Consider the following 21,375-nt stretch of genomic DNA (forward strand, 5'->3'; position numbering starts at 1 on the left):
AACATTGCAGCTCAGGCCTCGAAAATAGTCAAATCTACCTGAGAAGAGTCCTGGGACGGTTATTCATATTCTCCTTCTCCTGCTCTCCACCATCAGCTGATGATTGGCAGTTCTCTCCTAGAAAGAAAGGGAGCTAGGCAGAAGCCTGTCATTCATCAGCAGGGGGGCAGGAGAGCAGGAATTCATGAATAACCAGGACTCTTCTCAGGTGGCCGGGACTCTCTTCCAGGCCCAGTCTGTAATGAGTGTGATGTTGGTTCTCGGGCAACCACTTACTTTTAAACTACACAGACTGATGAAATCAACTCACCTGTCCTTACTTTATGCTGCCCAGACTAACAGCAGCACAAAGTTGATGACACTTGTCAAGTTCCCTTTAACTGTTTACCGTAAAGAAACCTGTTGAACTTGAAGGCTTTTTCGTTCAAATATGTGCAGCTTTTTATTTTTGTGCAATATAAGTAAGGGCTCGTTCGTTCACACATCACTGTTTCTCCTTTCCGTTCTCCAGCTCCGTTAAGGAGCAGGAGAACTGAAAGGACGGATTCTGCAGTTAACTGATCACTAACTGAGCGTAACAGAGCCTAAAGACCCCATAGACTATAATGGGGTCCGTTCAGTGTCCGCTAAGAACATGATTATTATTATTTTTTTGCGGAGACGAAAGTGCACTACTTTTGTCTCCGCTCAAAAATTATGTTCTGAGCGGACACAGAACGGACCCCATTATAGTCTATGGGGTCTTTAGGCTCTGTTACGCTCAGTTAGTGGTCAGTTATGTGCCGAATCCGTCCTTTCCGTTCTCCTGCTCCTCAACCGAGCCAAAAAGGAGAAACGGCGATGTGAATGGAGGGGGGGCCTAAGTAATCAGGATAGGAGGAAAAGAAATGTGATGTTATTTATTTTACATTTTGCAATTTGCACTTTATTTTCAAGAAATGTGTGTTTTAATAACACTTCATCTTTACATTGTTTGGAAAAAGATGTGTTACACAATACACATATTAAAAATTTCTTGCAAAGTTAATTAATTTGCTTTTTTTGTATAAATACAGAAGAAAATAATATATCGCAATATATATCGCATATCGCACATGATTCAAATTATATCGCAATATAGATTTTAGGCCATATCGCCCACCCCTGGACGACACCTATGGGGGGGAATCTGTGGACGACACCTATGGGGGGGGAATCTGTGGACGACACCTATGGGGGGGGAATCTGTGGACGACACCTATGGGGGGGGGGGAATCTGTGGACGACACTTATGGGGGGGGGGGAATCTGTGGACGACACTTATGGGGGGGGGGGAATCTGTGGACGACACTTATGGGGGGGGGGGGAATCTGTGGACGACACTTATGGGGGGGGGGGAATCTGTGGACGACACTTATGGGGGGGGGGAATCTGTGGATGACACTTATGGGGGGGGGGGAATCTGTGGATGACACTTATGGGGGGGGGGAATCTGTGGATGACACTTATGGGGGGGGGGGAATCTGTGGATGACACTTATGGGGGGGGGGAATCTGTGGATGACACTTATGGGGGGGGGAATCTGTGGATGACACTTATGGGGGGGGGAATCTGTGGATGACACTTATGGGGGGGGGGGGATCTGTGGATGACACTTATGGGGGGGGATCTGTGGATGACACTTATGGGGGGGGGGATCTGTGGATGACACTTATGGGGGGGGGGATCTGTGGATGACACTTATGGGGGGGGGGATCTGTGGATGACACTTATGGGGGGGGGATCTGTGGATGACACATATATAGCACCTTATGCTATGTGCCATCCACAGATCCCCCCAATTAAATTAAAAACATTAAAGTGTCCCTGCAGTGTGAATGACCCCCAATACAGGGGCTGAGGGCCGGCATCTGGATTAGGAATGACAACGGGGACCGGTGCAGTCCCTGTATTCTAATGCACCGACCCCGCTCACTGTTGTATAATCTTATCTAACCTGTAGGCATTGTTAAAATATAATAATCATTTGTAATTCAGCTGTATTACTTACAACTAAATTCTGTAGCAAAGAGGAGGGAGGAGGCAGGCGACGCATTACTAATTATGTCACGCGCCCGCGCTGCCTGCTTCATTCATAAAGTGGGCGGCGCAGGTGCATGACGTAGTGAGTGACGCGCCAACCGCCCGGCCCGTCCCCTCCCTCCTACGGAACTTAGTTGTAAGTAATACAGCTGGGTTACACACGATTATTATATATTAACAATGCCTACAGGTTAGATAAGATTATACAACAGCGAGCAGGGCCGGTGCATTAGAATACATGGACTGCACCGATCCCCGCTGTCATTCCTAATCCAGACACCGGCCCCCAGCCCCTTCTCCCTCTGTTGATACACCCGCCGACCGCGGCTGTGTATCATTATAGGTAATCGCCATATCGCAATTGTCGATTATCGCGATACAATTGCTTTGGCAATATATCGTGCAGGCCTACTGTATATTACCCCTTTTACTGCCACAATGTTAACACCTTTGACAGACTTCACCAGGTCTTCATTATTCTTTTCGCCTAATGCATTATTGATCTCCTGCCACTCCTGTTCCAATCTTTCCCTGGCCGCAGCAGTGCCCTGCCTCAGGTACGCACTTCACTGTGCGCTTAAAACCCAGTTCTCCGTACACCGCTGACCCATGTACTATGCCAGGATTAGCTCAGCTGAGTGGGCTCCTGCCTTCTCCGCTAAAGTAAGAGAACTGCCGCTCTTCTGAGCTAATCCCGGAATAGTACATGGGTACAGGTTACAGAGTACCAATGCGCTATGCCAGGAGTTAGTAATCCTCCGGAGGGCACTGGCAGGAGCAGCAATGTGCGCTGCTGCGGCCCCATTCATAACTTTCACACTCCATACTCCGTACACCGCTGGGCTGTCAGCGGTGTACGAAGAACTGAGTTCTAAGCGCACAGTGAATGCTAAAAGACTAAGAAAAATACAAAATAAATTAATAAAGTACATTAGAAATAGTTCTATTAGGGAAATCATATTAAAAATTGTTACAAAGGTTTAAAGTGTCACTGAGTTTTGGTTGGGCTTGGATTGGTGGGGATTTGAGCACTGAGACCCCCACAGATCTCTAGAAACAAGAGGGAAGCGCACACATGACGCACGCTCTCCTCGCTGCAGGAGACAGGTTCAACAGAAATCCAGTCTTGATCCATCCTCTGCAGTGAGGAGAGAGAGGGCTATATACACGCGCTTCTCTCTCGCTCTCATTGGAGGTCTCAGCTTTCAGACCCGCTATGACATATCAAAAGTTTTACCAAACTCAGTGACCCTCAAGGGCTCATGCACACGACCAAATTTCAGCCCGCAAACAGCGGGTCCGCAATATACAGGCCCCGGCCATTTTTGCACCACATCACGGATGTGGACCAATTCACTTGCACTGCGGAATGCTTCCGTGGGGTTTCTGTCCGTGCCTACGCACCGCAAAAAAGTAGTGCATGCACCACTTTTTTGCGGTGTGGACCCCATTCAAGTAAATGGCTCCGCATGTGGCAGACCTACGGTTAGTGCCCGTGCATTGTGGACCAGCACACGGTCATGTGTACGAGTCTTTAATGTCACACGTCACCATGTAGCTCTAACCTTAAAGGGGTTGTCTGAGATAATTAGAAATCTCAGACAAGCTTTTCAATAGCCTAAAATAAAAAAATAAATAAAAAACAAGCGCCATTCCTCCAGCTGTAAAAAGATGGTATAGAGGACGTGACTGCTGCTGCTGAGCACAGTGTATGGCTGCAGCAGTCACGTGCTGTACACCTGCATATTAGTGTGTTGGTGATGAGCACAGTGTATGGCTGCAGCAGTCATATGCTGTACACCTGCATATCACTGTGTTGGAGAAGAGCAGTGTATGGCTGCAGCAGTCACATGCTGTACACCTGCATGTCACTGTGTTGGTGATGAGCACAGTGTATGGCTGCAGCAGTCACATGCTGTACACCTGCATATCACTGTGTTAGTGATGAGCACAGTGTATGGCTGCAGCAGTCACATGCTGTACACCCGCATATTACTGTGTTGGAGAAGAGCAGTGTATGGCTGCAGCAGTCACATGCAAAATATAAGAAATACAGCGGCTCACCCCCTCTCTATATGAAAAAGGTGCTCACCCCCAGGTCCCACCCTCAGGACCAAGTGAAAAATGCGTCCAAACAACAGGTATGGGGGGCACACTGCAAGAGGAAACACTAGGCAGTATAGTGATTGTATAGAAAGAGGAGGTAGCGTAATCTAAGACTTAACGTTTAATAGATACCGCACCGCAGTGAATTTGTCACTGTGTACCCTTAGTTAGGGTTGTCTAGGGCAGTGTTTCCCAACCAGTGTGCCTCCAGCTGTTGTAAAACTACAACTCCCAGCATGCCCGGACAGCCTTTGGCTGTGCGGGCATGCTGGGAGGTGTAGTTTTACAACAGCTGGAGGCACACTGGTTGGGAAACACTGGTCTAGGGAATTCTATACTCCTGTTTAGTTCCCTGACGTGCGTCCCCTGACCAGGTCATAGGGCTCTATAGGCCTGGCAGGGTTCTTTAGGGTCAGTCCGCCTTATCTGGGACCCTGTTCTATAGGTAACACTGTCTTCTGGTAATTCGCCATCATACCCAGATGACCGTCACCCACTGGTAAGACTGTTCCCGTTTATATATTTATTTTGTCGTGGAACGTATACCTGATTTGGAGTACTGTGTTACCTTCTTCACATAGGTCTTACCATATTAACGTGGCCTCCTATTGTGATTATGTACATTGGTGTTTGTGACACGTTTGTGGTGTGCACACTTTTTTGCGATATGTCCGTTTTTTTAAAATTGTATATCTATTAAACGTTAAGTCTTAGATTACGCTACCTCCTCTTTCTAAATATTTCAGTACCGTGGTAGCTGGCGAGCGTTATTCATTGACTCTCGCCGGTTGGGCAACTATTTAGTATAGTGATTGTGCATGCACAGTGGCCTCTGAGGAAGGGGCGTGAGACCCCGAAACGCATTTGGCGGTTGTTAGAGTGAGCGTTGATCCACCTAAAGCCAAAGAAAAGAAACAAAGCTGGCAAGGAAATAAAGTAAAGCGGACAAAGCAGCGCCGATTGGATAGTAGGCGCATAAGACTGACGTCACACGAGCGTGAATCCGGTCCCCTTGGTTACCAGGTCACGTGGGTCGCCGCGTACAGGCAGAAGCACACCACGTGGGACGCTGCGGGTGTGCGGCCTCCTGGACCAACGCTGCAGGAGGAGCAGTGAAGACGGGTAAGGCTACTTTCACACTAGCGTTCGGCTGTCCGCTCGTGAGCTCCGTTTGAAGGGGCTCACGAGCGGACCCGAACGCTTCCGCCCAGCCCTGATGCAGTCTGAATGGATGCGGATCCGCTCAGACTGCATCAGTCTGGCGGCGTTCAGCCTCCGCTCCGCTCAGCAGGCGGACACCTGAACGCTGCTTGCACGGTTCGGGTGTCCGCCTGGCCGTGCGGATCCGTCCAGACTTACAATGTAAGTCAATGGGGACGGATCCGTTTGAAGATGCCACAATATGGCTCAATCTTCAAGCGGATCCGTCCCCCATTGACTTTCAATGTAAAAGTCTGGACGGATCCGCTCAGGCTAATTTCACACTTAGCTTTTTTTTTGCCAATTTAATGCAGACGGATCCGTTCTGAACGGAGCCTCCGTCTGCATTAATATGATCGGATCCGTTCAGAACGGATCCGATCGAACGCTAGTGTGAAAGTAGCCTAAGACCGGGCTCGTTTTGGAGCGTGAATATTATTGTATGTGAAGGCGGTATTGAGCTCACAACTACGGGCAATATACCATAAGTGCACTGGACTCAATTGGCCCTGAACTACATCACTGTTATTAACAGTTTAGTGGGCTAGTGGACGAAAACTTTGGATTGGAACCAATAGCCACCAGGCGGTTCTATTGCGGTTTTACTGTGACTGAGTGTGTATTACATTGGTTTGTACGTATTCATAGATGAACCATATTTTATTTATGTTTTAGGGGTATGTTCTTAAATATTTTAATATATTAAAGTGTACAATCACTATACTGCTTAGTGTTTCCTCTTGCAGTGTGTGTCCCCCCCCCATACCTGTTGTTTGAAGCAGTCCCATGCTGTACACCTGCATATCACTGTGTTGGTGATGAGCACAGTGGGTGGCTGCAGCAGTCACGTGCTGTACACCCAGATATTACTGTTGGAGATGAGCACAGTGACAGCTGCTGCTGAGGGCAGTGTATGGCTGCAGCAGTCACACACTGTACACCTGCATATCACTGGGTAGGTGATCTGCAGCCAATCACTGTAAATACCTATTGGCTACACGTGACATATACTGAAACGTCACCACTGCAGAACCAGCACAACGGAATAGGGTAACTTTTTTTTTTTTTTTTTTCGTTTTAGGCTGATGGAGCGCTTTGTGAGATTTTTAAATCTCATAAAACACCTTTAGCATAAAAAAACTACAGGGAACCACAAAGGCTATCCATATTTGAAAGTTGGGCAGACATTTTCTTCCTTGCTGTCAGTAAACCCACAGCCTCCATGCCTGATGGCAGGAAAACTGGACACAGAAGGATAAGGAGAATCATTACAACAATAGTTCAGTTGATGATAGCCAACAGCACAGTCACGTAGGTCAATGCGGGAGGCTATGTCACCTCACACCAGCCCGCCGCTGCCCCAAGTCCCATCTCCCCAGTTCTCACCAGGTCCAGCACCGCCCGAGAACGACTCCTGACCTGCACTTGAATCTGGCGGGAAGGGAGCCCTGACGTCACGTTGCTAGGTCCCCACCTGACGTTACGCCCCCTTCCCAGAATGCTCAGCGCCAAAGCAGCTTCCTTTGTGTTTGCACAACATACGGGTATCTGTGCCCCGCCCGCTTCGTTCGGTCGACGTCGTGAGGCTGTGTGACCGTTGCTGTTAGTTCTGGTACCAGAGTCGCCGAGCTCCGTGACGGAAGGCGGGAAGAATACGTTTTTATACAGACGATGGCGGTAGGTATGAGCACTGACTGCATGTAGGGAGCTCTGGAGCCTGAGGAAAATGGCGCCGCGGCTCCGCCATGTTCCCTGCGGCCTGCTCTATGTTAGGGCTGGACTCCTGCGCCTTTCTTCAGGTGGTTTTCAGTCTCTAATCTGCCGACAGCACGCCATTATTAGTGGGTCAGAGCTGTTCCTGGGTATTGTAGTCACCCCTATAGGGTATTCAGTGTCTCTATATATATATATCGCTGTAATCCAGGGGGGTGGGAGCACAGGGTGGTCAGGAAGGGGCTTCCTTTCTTCACACTTGTCGCAGTCTGAAGACGATCCAGCCCTCCGCAGACAAAAACGGACAACAGATTTGGAAAAATCCCCTACAAAGTTCAGAGCAGAATCTGCACGTTTTTTTTTTCTCAGCGGTTTTTGTTTAGTTTATTTTTCAGTGCATTTAAGTAACTTAAGGTCCCATTCACACAACAATATTTTTCTGTCCGCATCCCTTCCCCAATCTTGCAGATCGGTTGCGGCCCCATTAATTTCAACGGGGCAGCAAAAGATGCGGACGGCACACTGTGTGCTGCCTGGATCTGCACTTCTGTTCCGCGGCCCCGCAAAAAAGGTAGAACATGTAATATTCTTGTCTGTTTTTGCTGACAAGAATAGACATTTCTATCATAGGGGAAGGAGGTTGTGATCCAAAAAAATGCAGAACGTACGTGGCTTGTATCCGTGTTTTGCAGGTCAGCAACAACAGAAATGGTTTGGACAATGGACATTTTAGTTCCAGGCAAGTGGGGGGATTTGCTATACACCCCCCATCCTTGCACAACCTTATTTGGAGCTGATTTTCAGGCAGAAATGCGCTATAATACTCGTGTGTGTGTGAACTGGCCCCAAGCAGACCCCTCACGGACGTGAGCCGTTGGGACCATCAGAAAAGTGTCGGCTTAACATTCCTGATTTTTGGACAGTGTGATTGCTGTTTTTAAATCTTTGAGATGAAAGTCCAATTTTTTTGTCATGTAGGGCGCAGAGTCATTTTCAGACTGATGTTTAAAGAAGAAAAAAACAAAGCAAAGTCAGTGAGGAAAAGGGGCAATAACATAGATGTCCTGGGTGCGGTAACGACAAGCGTCATGTCGGTGGGGACTAGCTGAAATTTACATGCCATAAAATATATATTTATTGTAAAATGACATTTTCCTCTTTGATAGCAGCCCCCGCTGTTTCCCATGGGACTTAAATTCTGGTCCATCATCTCCGGTATTCGGTGGTGGACTAAGGGTAGGTTCACAGATGAACAGACTGCCAGGGATTACGTTTTCGGCTTAGCCAGATTCCGCCGGATCCCCATTATTTCGGCATAAAGGCTGGATTTCTGCCACTTCTCTGTAGATTCCACTCTTTAAATACTGACCACACTACTGTCATGTAAAGGTGGCCGTTCTATATATTAATGGTAAAAGTTTAAGCCATTTTGAACGATTTTTCTATTGATGGCCTATCCTTAGTATAGGTCAGCGATCCCTGATCGGCAGGGGCCCAGCTCCCTCAGCTATTTTTCGCTAGAGCTGATGCTACAGATGGGGATGGGAAGTACTCTGCTCCGCAGCTATGTAGTGGATGCAGCTGCTTCCATTGAACTGAACAGGAGCCGAGCCGCAATAACACAGTGGATGTTATGTAGTTCCAGAGCGGATTGGTGGGGGTGCGGGACCCCTGCCGCTACGATATTGATAGGCTGTCAATATAAAAGTCATGGAAAAAACTTTTTAACCACTTTAACCCCGCTAGCTGAAACCCCCTTAATGACCAGGCCACTTTTTACACTTCTGCACTACACTACTTTCACCGTTTATTGCTCGGTCATGCAACTTACCACCCAAATTAATTTTACCTCCTTTTCTTCTCACTTCTCACTTTCATTTGGTGGTATTTCATTGCTGCTGACATTTTTACTTTTTTTTTTTTTATGAAAAAAAAATTCAGCTGTAAAATTTTGCAAAAAAACCGACATCCATATATACATTTTTCGCTAAATTTATTGTTCTACATGTCTTTGGTAAAAAAATAAAATATGTTTGGGCAAAAAAAAAAATGGTTTGGGTAAAAGTTATAGCGTTTGCAAACTATGGTACAAAAATGTGAATTTCCGCTTTTTGAAGCAGCTCTGACTTTCTGAGCACCTGTCATGTTTCCTGAGGTTCTACAATGCCCAGACAGTAGAAAACCCCCCACAAATGACCCCATTTCGGAAAGTATACACCCTAAGGTATTCGCTGATGGGCATACTGAGTTCATAGAACTTTTTATTTTTTGTCACCAGTTAGCGGAAAATGATGATTTATTTTTATTTTTTTTCTTACAAAGTCTCATATTCCACTAACTTGCGACAAAAAATAAAAAATTCTAGGAACTCGCCATGCTTTTCACGGAATACCTTGGGGTGTCTTCTTTCCAAAATGGGGTCACTTGTGGGGTAGTTATACTGCCCTGGCAATTTAGGGGCCCATATGTGTGAGAAGTACTTTGCAATCAAAATCTGTAAAAAAATGACCGGTGAAATCCGAAAGGTGCACTTTGGAATATGTGCCCCTTTGCCCACCTAGGCTGCAAAAAAGTGTCACACATCTGGTATCGCCGTACTCAGGAGAAGTTGGGGAATGTGTTTTGGGGTGTTATTTTACATATACCCATGCTGGGTGAGAGAAATGTCTTGGCAAAAGACAACTTTTCAAAAAATGTTATACAAAGTTGGCATTTGACCAAGATATTTCTCTCACCCAGCATGGGTATATGTAAAATGACACCCCAAAACACATTCCCCAACTTCTCCTGAGTACGGCGATACCACATGTGTGACACTTTTTGCAGCCTAGATGCGCAAAGGGGCCCAAATTCCTTTTAGGAGGGCATTTTTAGACATTTGGATCCCAGACTTCTTCTCACGCTTTAGGGCCCCTAAAAAGCCAGGGCAGTATAAATACCCCACATGTGACCCCATTTTGGAAAGAAGACACCCCAAGGTATTCAATGAGGGGCATGGCGAGTTCATAGAAATTTTTTTTTTTTTTTTTTTTTTTTTTTTTTGGGCACAAGTTAGCAGAAATTGATTATTTTTTTTATTTTATTTTTTTCTCTCTCACAAAGTCTCCCTTTCCGCTAACTTGGGACAAAAATTTAAATCTTTCATGGACTCAATATGCCCCTCACGGAATACCTTGGGGTGTCTTCTTTCCGAAATGGGGTCACATGTGGGGTATTTATACTGCCCTGGCATTTTAGGGGCCCTAAAGCGTGAGAAGAAGTCTGGAATATAAATGTCTAAAAAATGTTACACATTTGGATTCCGTGAGGGGTATGGTGCGTCCATGTGAGATTTTATTTTTTTACACAAGTTAGTGGAATATGAGACTTTGTAAGAAAAGAAAAAAAAAAAAACAATTTCCGCTAACTTGGGCCAAAAAAATGTCTGAATGGAGCCTTACAGGGGGGTGATCACCCATATAGACTCCCTGATCACCCCCCTGTAAGGCTCCATTCAGATGTCCGTATGATTTTTACGGATACATGGATCGGATCCGCAAAACACATACGGATGTCTGAATGGAGCCTTACAGGGGGGTGATCAGGGAGTGTATATGAGGTGATCACCCCCTTGTAAGGCTCCATTCAGACGTCCGTATGTGTTTTGCGGATCCGATCCATGTATTCGTGGATCCGTAAAAATCATACGGACGTCTAAATGGAGCCTTACAGGGGGGTGATCAATGACGGAGGTGATCAGGGAGTCTATATGGGTGATCACCCCTCTGTCATTGATCACCCCCCTGTAAGGCTCCATTCAGACGTCCATATGCGTTTTGCGGATCCGATCCATGGATCCGTAAAAATCATACGGACCTCTGAATGGAGCCTTACAGGGGGGTGATCAATGACAGGGAAGTGATCAGGAAGTCTATATGGGGTGATCAGTGGTTCATAAAGGGTTAAAAAAAAAATCACATCTCCAGCCTGCCAGCGAGCAATCGCCGCTGGCAGGCTGGAGATCCACTCGCTTACCTTCCGTTACTGTGTGCGCGCGTTCACAGGAAATCTCGGCTATCGCGAGATGACGCACGGATGCGTCCAGAAGGAATGAATCAACCACCTTCCGGACGCATCCGTGCGTTAGGCGGTCAGGAGGTGGTTAAAGGGAACCTGTCACCAGGATTTTGTGTGTAGAGCTGAGGACATGGGTTGCTAGATGGCCGCTAGCACATCCGCAATACCCAGTCCCCATAGCTCTGTGTGCTTTAATTGTGTAATATACATATGCAAATTAACCTGAGAGGAGTCCTGTCCCTTAGATGAGTCACGTACAGGACTCATCTCAGGTTAATTTGCATATGTATAAAATTGTTTTTTTTACACAATAAAAGCACACAGAGCTATGGGGACTGGGTATTGCGGATGTGCTAGCAGCCATCTAGCAACCCATGGCCTCAGCTCTATACCCAAAATCCCGGTGACAGGTTCCCTTTAAGCACACATTCATACTTTCAGGAGAAATGTCCAAAATCTTCATCAAATCTGCAAACATTGCGCCTCTTATGTATGCAAATGGGGTTCACATGCTCAGGTAACGATTGTGCATTGTCCAGCGGAAGACAGAATCCGTGCTACTTATTCTCAAGGATTCTGCATGGAACAATCGGCAGATTAGTCCCATTGTATATGTGGCACGTAAAACAGTACAGGCATGTCAGCCTCAGATTTGTGTCGCGGATCCTTTTGCAAATACTTTGCCATAGGCAAATCTCTAGTGTGACGAGTACCCCTGCCTTAAGGGTATCAACAGGTGGGCCTCTGTCCAAATCTGGACCGCAAATGCCAGCTGTCCGGACCCCTGCATGTTCCGCTTTCAACTGTATCTGTATCCTTGGGATACAATGGTGAAGCAGGGGGCTGCCAGCTCACTGCTCCATCTTTTGTTTGCTATCTGTCATGCAGCCATCTGCCAGTGCTGAACCACCGATAACTAATGGAAAGCGGGGGGGGGACTTTAGGTTGGTGAGTATTTAAACTAGAGGTAGTATGGTGAATCACACCATGGGCACTTAAGTTGGCATTTTTCACTGTCTGTGGGGGGAGCATCACTTTGGGGGTGCACATCATACTATGTGCGGGGTGGCACTTAGAGGACATTATTCTGTGTGGGTGCTCCTAAGGGGGCATCACTGTGTGCAGACCACTTAAGAGGACATCAATCTGTGAGTGAGGCACTTAAGGGGGCATCACTGTATGGGGTGCACTTTGAGGTGGGAACTTACCGGCATCATACTGCATGGGAGGCACTAAATGGACATCTTACTGTGTGGGGAGATACAAAGGGGCACCATACTTTGTGGTGGAAACTATTGTGTGAAGAAGAACACTAAGTGGCATAATTACTGTCCAGACTCACTAAGGGGACATGCTTATTGTGTTGGGACGCTACGGGAGCATCTTTACTGTGTGGCTAGGTACCAAGGGGGCACCATTGCTGTGCACAAAGGGTGGGATTAGAGGCTTGACTTATTCTTTAACCCCTTAAGGACCCAGCCATTTTTCACCTTAAGGACCAGGCCATTTTTAGCAAATCTGACCCGTGTCACTTTGTGGTAATAACCTTAAAACACTTTTACTTATCCAGGCCATTCTGATACTGTTTTCTCGTATTGTACTTCATGACAATGGTAAAAAAAAAAATATATATATATATATATATATATATATATATATAAATAAACACACACACACACACACAAATTTATTTATTTTTTACACAGTTTTTACTTTTTTTACGGTGTTCACCTGAGGGGTTAGGTCATGTGATATTTTTTAAGAGCAGGTGCTTACGTACGCGGCGATACCCAATATGTATACTTTTTTTTTTTTTTACTTTACAATAACAGCTTTTTTTTTTCTTTAAATGATGTTTTAGTGTCTCCATATTCTGAGTCCTTTTTGTTTTTTTGGGGGCAATTGTCTTATGGCTCATTTTTGGCGGGATGAGGCGATGATTAGATTGGTACTATTTTGGCAGGCGATACCTATGTCTAATTTTTATTTTTTCCCATTTTTTTATTTGGGGGGGGGGGGAAATTCTTTCTTGAAACTTCATATTTTTTCACTTTATCTTTTGTCCCACTTTGGGTCTTCAACTTATGGGGGGTCTGATCCCCTCCTTTACAATGCATTCCAATACTTCTGTATTGGAATGCACTGGCTGTATGAGTAATACAGAGTGTATTACTCATACAGCTTCCTGCCTGTGAGATCCAGGGGGCTGGCTCTCACAGGCTCTTCACCGGAAGGCAGCCTCGATGCCTAAGGAAGGTATCGCGCTGCCTTCCATGCCATCGGGTCCCCATTACAGCATTGTGTATCCATGGAATGCGTTCGCTGAGCCATAACCTCGCCCATGCGCCGTGGATACACATGTCAGCGCCTGGAATCGGCCTCACAGGACGCACTGCACATGCGCCTGCCGGCAATGAGGAGTGAATAAATTAGCAGTGGGGCGTTGCTGGGCTCTAGGAGAAGGGGTGCGGCTGGGCACCAACTGCCGGAGGGACAGCCCCTTCGGCTCCTTACTCTGGTAATTACCATTTCTCGTGCATGGCATTGGGGGACACAGCACCATGGGTATATGTCCAACTACCACTAGGAGGCACTAGACACAAAAAGTGTTGGCTCCTCCCAGGTGGGCTATACCCTCTCCACAGGCACGAGGCTATTCAGTTTTAGTCTAGTGTCCGTAGGAGGCAGACCTGTCCTGCTTTTTTGCAGGTTCTGCTGTTTATTTTTATTCTTTTTTTCTCTCTTCCGCAGGTCGGTTTTTTTCCACCGTTATACCTGCTGCAGGCTGGGGCTCCATCGTGTTCCACTTTAGTTGCCCCCCCTGCGGGCGCGTACTTCGGTACCATCGCCGGTCACCCAGTCCCCACGGACTGCATCCGCAGTGGCTTGCCGGCATTCCCACGGTTCCCGTGTTGAGTCTGCCGAAGGGGTGACCGTGCTGCGCCCGAAGACATCGGATGGTGAGTATATCGGATGGTGAGTATACTCCCCTGTCCCTGTGTCCCTGCCCCAGGGTTAGGTTCCCTTCTGTGGCCAGGGGGATGGGATCCACCTTAGCTGGGGGTCCTGGGGAGCCTCTTCGTTCCTCCTAGCCAACCCCCTCCCCCTCCTGGGGGGGTTATATTCATTTTTTTTTTTTTTTTTTTTTTCCTCCCTTCTTTTCCCCCTCGGTTGGTCTTTTCTCTCCTCCCTGGCCACAGTCTCTCCCTGGCTTCCCCGCTACTTTAGTCCCCGGCTTCTGCCGGGACTAGGCCTCATCTTCTATGGCCTGTCCCCGGCTCCCAGGTGCTCTGTTTGCCCTGATCTGCCTATCCCCAGGTGTCGCTTCTCCCCCCCTACCCTACTCACCTATTTTTATGGTTCGGTGGGCCCTCTGTCGGCCGCGGTTCGCCCCGCCCCCCTTGCTCCGTTCCCGGCCACCTCATAAATCGAGGCCCCGGCTTTTGGGCCTGCTAGGCCGCAATCTTCCCGGCCCCTCCCCCTTGCTTCCCGGGCTTTTCTGAGCCCCGCCCGGCCCTCGGGAGGAGCTATCTCCTCACCCTTTCCTGGGCTAACATGTTTTTTCTGTTGGAGGGGGTGGTTAACCCCTCGATTGCTTCATGTCCCCTGCAGCCCTACTGACCACCTCTTTTTTGGGGAACAGCTGCTGCTGCACCTCTTTGGGGGAACACTGCGTCCGGGTCAGGATAGACAGCCTCTGCTGGCTGCTTTTTGAGCATCTCTTCTCCCAACAGCTCCTCGGTCGCCACGTGTTTTCACGTGCGTCCGCTGTCTACAATGGCTGCCATGTGGTCATCCTGTCCCTGCTGGTGTGCAGTACCTCTTCCCAGATCCCATTGTTTTCCCTGAACAATCTTTTTGTGTAGGTTCCCCATGAATGGGTCCCTCCGTGTCAATGCCATGGGAACCTTGGCCGACTCTCCCTGGCAGTGTCGCTGGAACGCTACCAACCCAAATTGCGGCCACCTCTGCCCTCCCAGGGTCCTCCCTGCAGATGGGGCATGCTCAGTTAGGGGTACCTGCACCCGGGTTCGGCGAGGGGTAGCTCACAGTACACCCTCGGGTGGTCTCAACGGGGTCCCACCCCTCCTCGGCATCCTCGGATCCCCCCCAGGACAGGCCTGAGGCTGGTGACGAATCCTTCCTGTCACCCCATCCGTTGCCTCTGGGGACACCTCTGCACCGATTCCCTCGGAACAGAGCATCAGGCGGTCTTCCTCCATATAGAAGCCCTCTGGGAGGTCAAGACTACGTGCACGGAGGAACCTCTCCTACCTAAACAGGGTTGGTATCCCCTCTAGTGGATTTTCGGATGGTGCTCCCCTGACCGCACAGGTATTCAACCGCACAGGTAAGGCAGCCGTCCCCGTGTTTAGCATACTGAGTCACCTACCCGGTGTCTGATACGTACGCCTTCTCCTTAACAGGGGGGTTCCTGCACCACTGCCATAGGCTGTCCCTGACAAGCCTTCCTGGTTCCCCTATACCAGGGGCTATCCTCTACACATTTGAGAGTGTTTCCGTGGGGTTCCCATCCTGGTGTTGGTGTTCGCCACTCTACCTCATTACAGGGAGTTCCTGTTCTGGGCAAGCGGTTAGCTCGGCTATCGCCTCCTGTAGGTTGGTGAGTTCAGAGCAATTGTACAGCCGCCTTGCCCCTTTTCTTAGGTAGTGTACCTACAGGAGCCATTACTCCTGGCTGGCTCTATGGTGTTCCATACAGCACTATTTCTCCCTTCCGGGTGAGATATACAGGTCGCTTCAATTGCCGTTGCAATTGCACCTGTCTGTTCCCAGCCACTTTGCTCCTGTCATAGGTGGAGTACCTACACCATCTCCTGATGCTGTAGCCGATTCCCCTGGCTTGGCGCTATGGTGTTCCATGCGACACTATTTCTCCCTTCCTGGCGAGATATACAGGCTGCCTTTAATTGCCGCTGCAATTGCGCCTGTCTGTTCCCAGCCAATTTGCTTCCTTCACAGGTAGAGTACCTACGCCATCACCGGTGCTGTAGCCGATACCTCTGGCGGGCTCTGTTGTGTTCCATGCGGCAACATTTCTCCCTACGGGCGGAATATAGAGGCCACTTTCAATTGCCGTAGAATTGCCCCTGTCCGGTTCAGTTACCTGTCTGTTCCCTGCCGCCTTGATCCCTTAACAGGTGGAGTACCTGAGCCATCTCCGGATGCGGTAGCCGTTCCTCCTGTCCGGCTTTATGGTGTTCCATGTGGCATTTTCTCTCCTTACAGGACGAGATATTGAGGCCTCCTCCTATTGCCGTGGCCATTGCACTTACCTCATCATAGTGTGCACCAAACGGCCATCTTACTCCCTTCATGGGTAGAGTCCCTGAACCGTCTCCGATGCTGCAGCCGTTCAACCTGTCTGGCTTCTAGGGTGTGCTATGCGGCCCTGTTTCTGTTGCCATTGCACCTACCTGATTGTGGTGTGCACCTGTCTTGTTCTTTGTGGTACCGTGCGGCCCTACTGGGTTCCATTGTTAACGCGGTTGCTGTTGCACCTCTCTGGGTCTAGGGTGCACCATGCGGCCACATTGCTTCGATCTTAAATGTAGTTCCTCTAACACAGCCATATTTCTACTTTACAGGTTGTGTACCTGTACCCTCCGTATGCTGTCTCATTCCCAGATGCTGTGGCTATGTTTCCACTCTCCTTAGTTGGCAACATGCAGCCACTTTCCCCATATTTTAGGCGTGTGTTTGTAGTACCCCAAGCGCTGGGCCCTGTGGTGCGGTCTGTAGCTCAGACAGTTTCTGTATCACTGGGTGTTTTCTGCCCACGGGTTCTAATCTGTGCTGCGGATGTTGGTTCCATCCATTTGGTTCTTCCATACATCTGCCACTCCTTTACTGTCGCGCTCATTGGTCTCCTTCTACCTCTCAAGGCACTGTCTGCACCAGGCCCCCTTCGTTCAGCGTGTGCATGGTTTCCATGTCTGGCAGGTGTGGGCCAGCCCAACCCCCACCTTGTCGGTCTACTGCTACTTCTGGTAGCTCCAGTATATGACTGATCTGTCTGATCCGGCGGGTGGTCCTCATTCAACCACGCTCCCTACTCCGTGGCCAGGTGGTTGTTGGCCTTCGTGCTGTAGTTGCTCTTGCCTTCTCTTTACGGTACTACGGTATGCTGTGCTCCGCGTTACCCCATGTTATAGGGGAGTACTCGCGTTGTTTCCTAATTGCTGAGCGGCCCATTCCTGGTGAAGTACAAGGATCTCCACTGGATCTTCTACCTTGTTTGGACACGTAGCTGGTGGCATCGGCCGCGGCTGAGGTTTTCTGTCATCGCTGGATGTCCGCCACACGGAATCCTTCTGGGTCCACGGCTTTTATCATTGCTGGACGTCCTCCCTGATGGGTCAAGGACAGGACCTCTGAGCGCCACACACACCTGTCTGAATTTTCAGCTGCTTGCTCTGGTATCGGACAGGGCCCCGTAGTTCCTTTGGGTCCAGGTGTTTTCGGTATTCCCTTGTATTTTCTGCTTAGTTGTGCTACATGGCGGAGGGGCAGTCCTCTTGGACCTTGCCGTCGTCTGCACCTGTCTGGTGCTTTCTCCCCCCTGGAAGTTTTCTGTATGCCGGTCGCAGCTGGTTTCTACATTTCTATGTAGGCTACCCCGGTTTTTTCATGGCGACTTCTGCATTCCTTATGCATATGGATGTCTGTCGTTTTGTGGTACATCCCGAGCTGCTGTACTTGCCCTCTCTGGGACAATGTTTAAGGTTTGCTGGTCAATATTCTTGGTACGGCTAGTTGTCCATGGCCTATGCCCCTTCCCCTATGGTGGTTTCTTTTCGCCTTTCCTGGATATTCTGGCTTGCGTTGTCTTCTGGTGGTTCAGCTTCTGGTTCCTTGTGAGCCCATACTGGGTACTCCTTTCTGGAGTCCCTGTCCCTGTTCATTTGAGGTCCTCTTGGGATTTGTGTCTCTTTTTCCAGCCTCCCACGTCAAGTACCTGGTATTGAGTGGTTTAGTGCTGCGGTTTGCAGTTCCACCGTATGGTCTCCTTCGGGAGGGACCTCCTCCTGTTGTAGGACCTTTCCTCTTTAGGTTTTTTGGAGTGCTCTCCTTCTACTCCCATGTCTCTCAGTCCAGTGTGTCCTGCCGAGGTTGCCTGGCCTGTATCTGGCTTCTTTTTTCCATGCTACTTCACATGCCCAGTGTTTCCTCTGGTCTTACGCTTCACGGTGATATCTTGTTTTCGGAGGCTTGCGCCTCGTCTCCTGTTTTTGGGGACGCAGGAGCTATCGTTCTTTTCCTGGTTTTTTACCTACAACCCCCTCCTTCTCCAGGGTTGGCGGTTTCCTCTAGCAGCCTTGGGTTTTCACCTTTACATGGGGCGCTTAGCTTCTTTCCTGGCCTTGCGGTGAGGGGAGTCCCCTCCCTTCACATGTGAGCCTTGCTATGGCTCCCCCACTCGTTTGGTTTTCAGTGCTTCCCTGTTTCTTTTCTCCCCTGGCCTTTCAGGGGATGGCCACAGGTTTTTTTGGGTCTGGAACAATGTAGAGCGTTGGGTAGTTTCACCACGCGGTGCTGTCCTACTTTTTTCTCCAGCCCTTGGCTGCGCTCTGTTTCCTTTTGCCACCTTCTTGCATTTGGGATTTTCTTCCAGTCATTTGTCCTGGGGTGCTGGCAGTCTTCCCTGCTTCTTCTGAGGTTTCTTCCTTGTTATGGAACCTCTTGCCCATCTCGTGTTTTTTCCCGTTGGGTCACATGGTTCTCCTGCACCTGTATGCCCAACCGGTGGCGCGTCTCTTCTTTTCCCTCCCTCAGGGACTGCTTTGGGACGTCCCATGGTGCTGTGTCCCCCAATGCCATGCACGAGAAAATTGGATTTTTTGTACTCACCGTAAAATCCTTTTCTCGTAGTAGGCATTGGGGGACACAGATCCCTCCCTATGTTTTTTCTTCCGCTTCTCCGGGCTGGTCTCTTGATCTTTCCCGGTACGGGAGTTGTTGGTTCCTTGCTTTTCTTCTCTCTCCTACTGCTTTTGGTACAAACTGAATAGCCTCGTGCCTGTGGAGAGGGTATAGCCCACCTGGGAGGAGCCAACACTTTTTGTGTCTAGTGCCTCCTAGTGGTAGTTGGACATATACCCATGGTGCTGTGTCCCCCAATGCCTACTACGAGAAAAGGATTTTACGGTGAGTACAAAAAATCCAATTTTTAATAAAAGCGATTTTCTAGACAAAGGACAACACTTAGGGTAGTAATACTAGTATATTTTTAATACAAAACGAGCAGACTGATGTGATGATGTTTAAAGCTCTGTCACTAAAATCCAGGTGACAGAATCCCTTTAAGGTAAACAAATAATGCATTATATAGAAGTAACATTGTTAAGAGTTTTGGAATAGAAACTCACATTTATATATGTATATATTTCTTATAGTCTAGTGACCCAGAGCGGGATGACGGATCTCCTGGAAGCTTGTCACCAACATTAGACAAATATATGGAGCATTGTGACCCATCAAAGTCCCCTAGAGCTTATAGGCATTATTCAAGATCCCGCTCACGTTCAAGGGAGCATAAAAGGAAGACTGGTAAGTTGACAATGTTCAGACAGTTTGATACAGTTTACAAGCAGACCATTGTAAATCAGCTATATATCTTGTGAAAGCAGTGGAGCAGATTTATTAAGCCTGTAGATGGGCGACTCTGTACCAACAACTGGTTGGCTCACTTTGAGACAGAATTTTAGACTAGAATTGTGGTACAGTATTGGTGTAAATTGACACATCTTTGGCCACACCCATAGCCTGCCATTTATCAAAGCCTACGAGTTATTGTACTGCATTGAAAGAGCAATCAGGCCCTCAAAAGTTGAAGGGAATAAAAATAAATTCATGTTTTAGTGTGGGGAGAGAAAAAAACTATTGTAAAAAAAAATATCTATATATATATCAGTTAGTGTGAACCGAAACCAGGTGCAGTTCAGAAATGCAGAACAGGAGGAAATAAAGTCATTACACCTGTGAATTTGGCATAATCTGACCAGCAAAATAAAGTCAAAGGGGTTATCTAATACTAAAACCTTACCTCCCCCATATGCTGGGCCCCTCACAGTGTATATACTTACCTGGTCCCCACACCGCCGCTGCTGGGGGGCCTCCATTGCATCGCCAGCGATGCTAGGTTGGCCCGTCCCTGCCTGCCATTGGCTGCTCCTCTCCGACACCAGATGTTTTCATCCGTGCACTGGGAGAAACAGCGGCGGTGTGGGGACGCCGTGCGGTTTAAGTATATTCCCTGTTAGGGGCCCGGCATATGGGGTGCAGTATATAGTATTGGATAACCCCTTTAATGTCATTTTTCCCACACAGTGCAGGCTGCAATAACAAAACCCAAAAAGCAATGGTAGAATTGCTGCCTTTTCTTTATCATGCTTCCCGAAAAGCAAAATAAAAAATGATCAAAAGGTCAAATGTCCTTCAAATTAGAACCAATAATAATGACAACTCATCCTACCAAAAATAAGCCCTCCCATTGCTCTGTCGAGAGAGAAGGAAAAAATGTCAGACAATAGCTGTCCTGGTAACTCGGAGGCTAATTAAAAGCAACATGGCGCATGTAAACCTGATCTTTCCCTTCTAAACCCTAAAGCGTACCAAAACATTTACTGCATTTCCGTATCTAGTAGAACCCGCTTAACAACTTAAGGGTCGTGGTGTGTCTCAGATGACACAACATATTGGGCACTGAAATGCCATATATGTGGAAGACTTGCATTTAGCATTTTGCACGGTCACCTGCTTATTATTTTTTTAAAATACCTTTGTTGTCAAAATGCTCCTTGATAAATAACTTGAGGGTGTGGTTTCCAAAATGGGGTCACTTATTTGAAGTTTCCACTGGAAGATTACCTGAGGGGCTCTGCAGCTGTGATAAGCACCCAAAAAACATTCCAGCAAAATCCTCACTCATATAGCCATATGACTGAGCTGGAAAAAATGTGTAACAAATTGTGTTTTGTTTTTCTCCTGTTACCCCCTTGTGAAAATGAAAAATTTGGGGCTAAAGCAATATTTCAGTGGAAGAAAAAATATTTTCACATCCAAGTGTCTATAAATTATATGAACAGCTTGTTGGGTCATTTCTTGAGGGATGTCTTTCCTAATTGCAATGTGGGGTGTTTCTACTGTGGGGGGGTCCCTTCAAATGCAATATGGCGCCCAAGAACAATATTGCACTCCCTTTCGTGTGCCCATAAA

At 48.0% G+C, this 21,375-nt stretch overlaps 2 protein-coding genes across 4 annotated transcripts in view; one reads left to right on the forward strand and one right to left on the reverse strand.

Moving 5' to 3' along the window:
• Positions 1-6,791, reverse strand: part of KNTC1 (kinetochore associated 1) — a 238,374-nt gene extending 231,583 nt beyond the window's left edge. The window contains exon 1 of the mRNA XM_044275719.1: positions 6,754-6,791. The gene's annotated coding sequence lies outside the window, so the exon portion shown is untranslated. The remainder of the gene's footprint in view (positions 1-6,753) is intronic.
• Positions 6,792-6,872: 81 nt separating this feature from the next.
• The window catches only part of RSRC2 (arginine and serine rich coiled-coil 2), a 29,585-nt gene continuing 15,082 nt past the window's right edge, over positions 6,873-21,375 (forward strand). For 2 of the 3 annotated variants that reach the window (XM_044275720.1, XM_044275721.1), the window contains exons 1-2: positions 6,873-7,044; positions 19,554-19,707. In XM_044275720.1, the coding sequence (XP_044131655.1) occupies positions 7,039-7,044; positions 19,554-19,707 (160 nt within the window). In that variant the 5' untranslated portion in view covers positions 6,873-7,038. Of the gene's footprint in view, positions 7,045-19,553; positions 19,708-21,375 lie in introns of those variants that run through there. The other variant, XM_044275722.1, reaches the window with a different exon arrangement.

The sequence above is a fragment of the Bufo gargarizans genome, chromosome 1, assembly GCF_014858855.1.
Source record: "Bufo gargarizans isolate SCDJY-AF-19 chromosome 1, ASM1485885v1, whole genome shotgun sequence".
Lineage (NCBI taxonomy): Eukaryota > Metazoa > Chordata > Amphibia > Anura > Bufonidae > Bufo > Bufo gargarizans.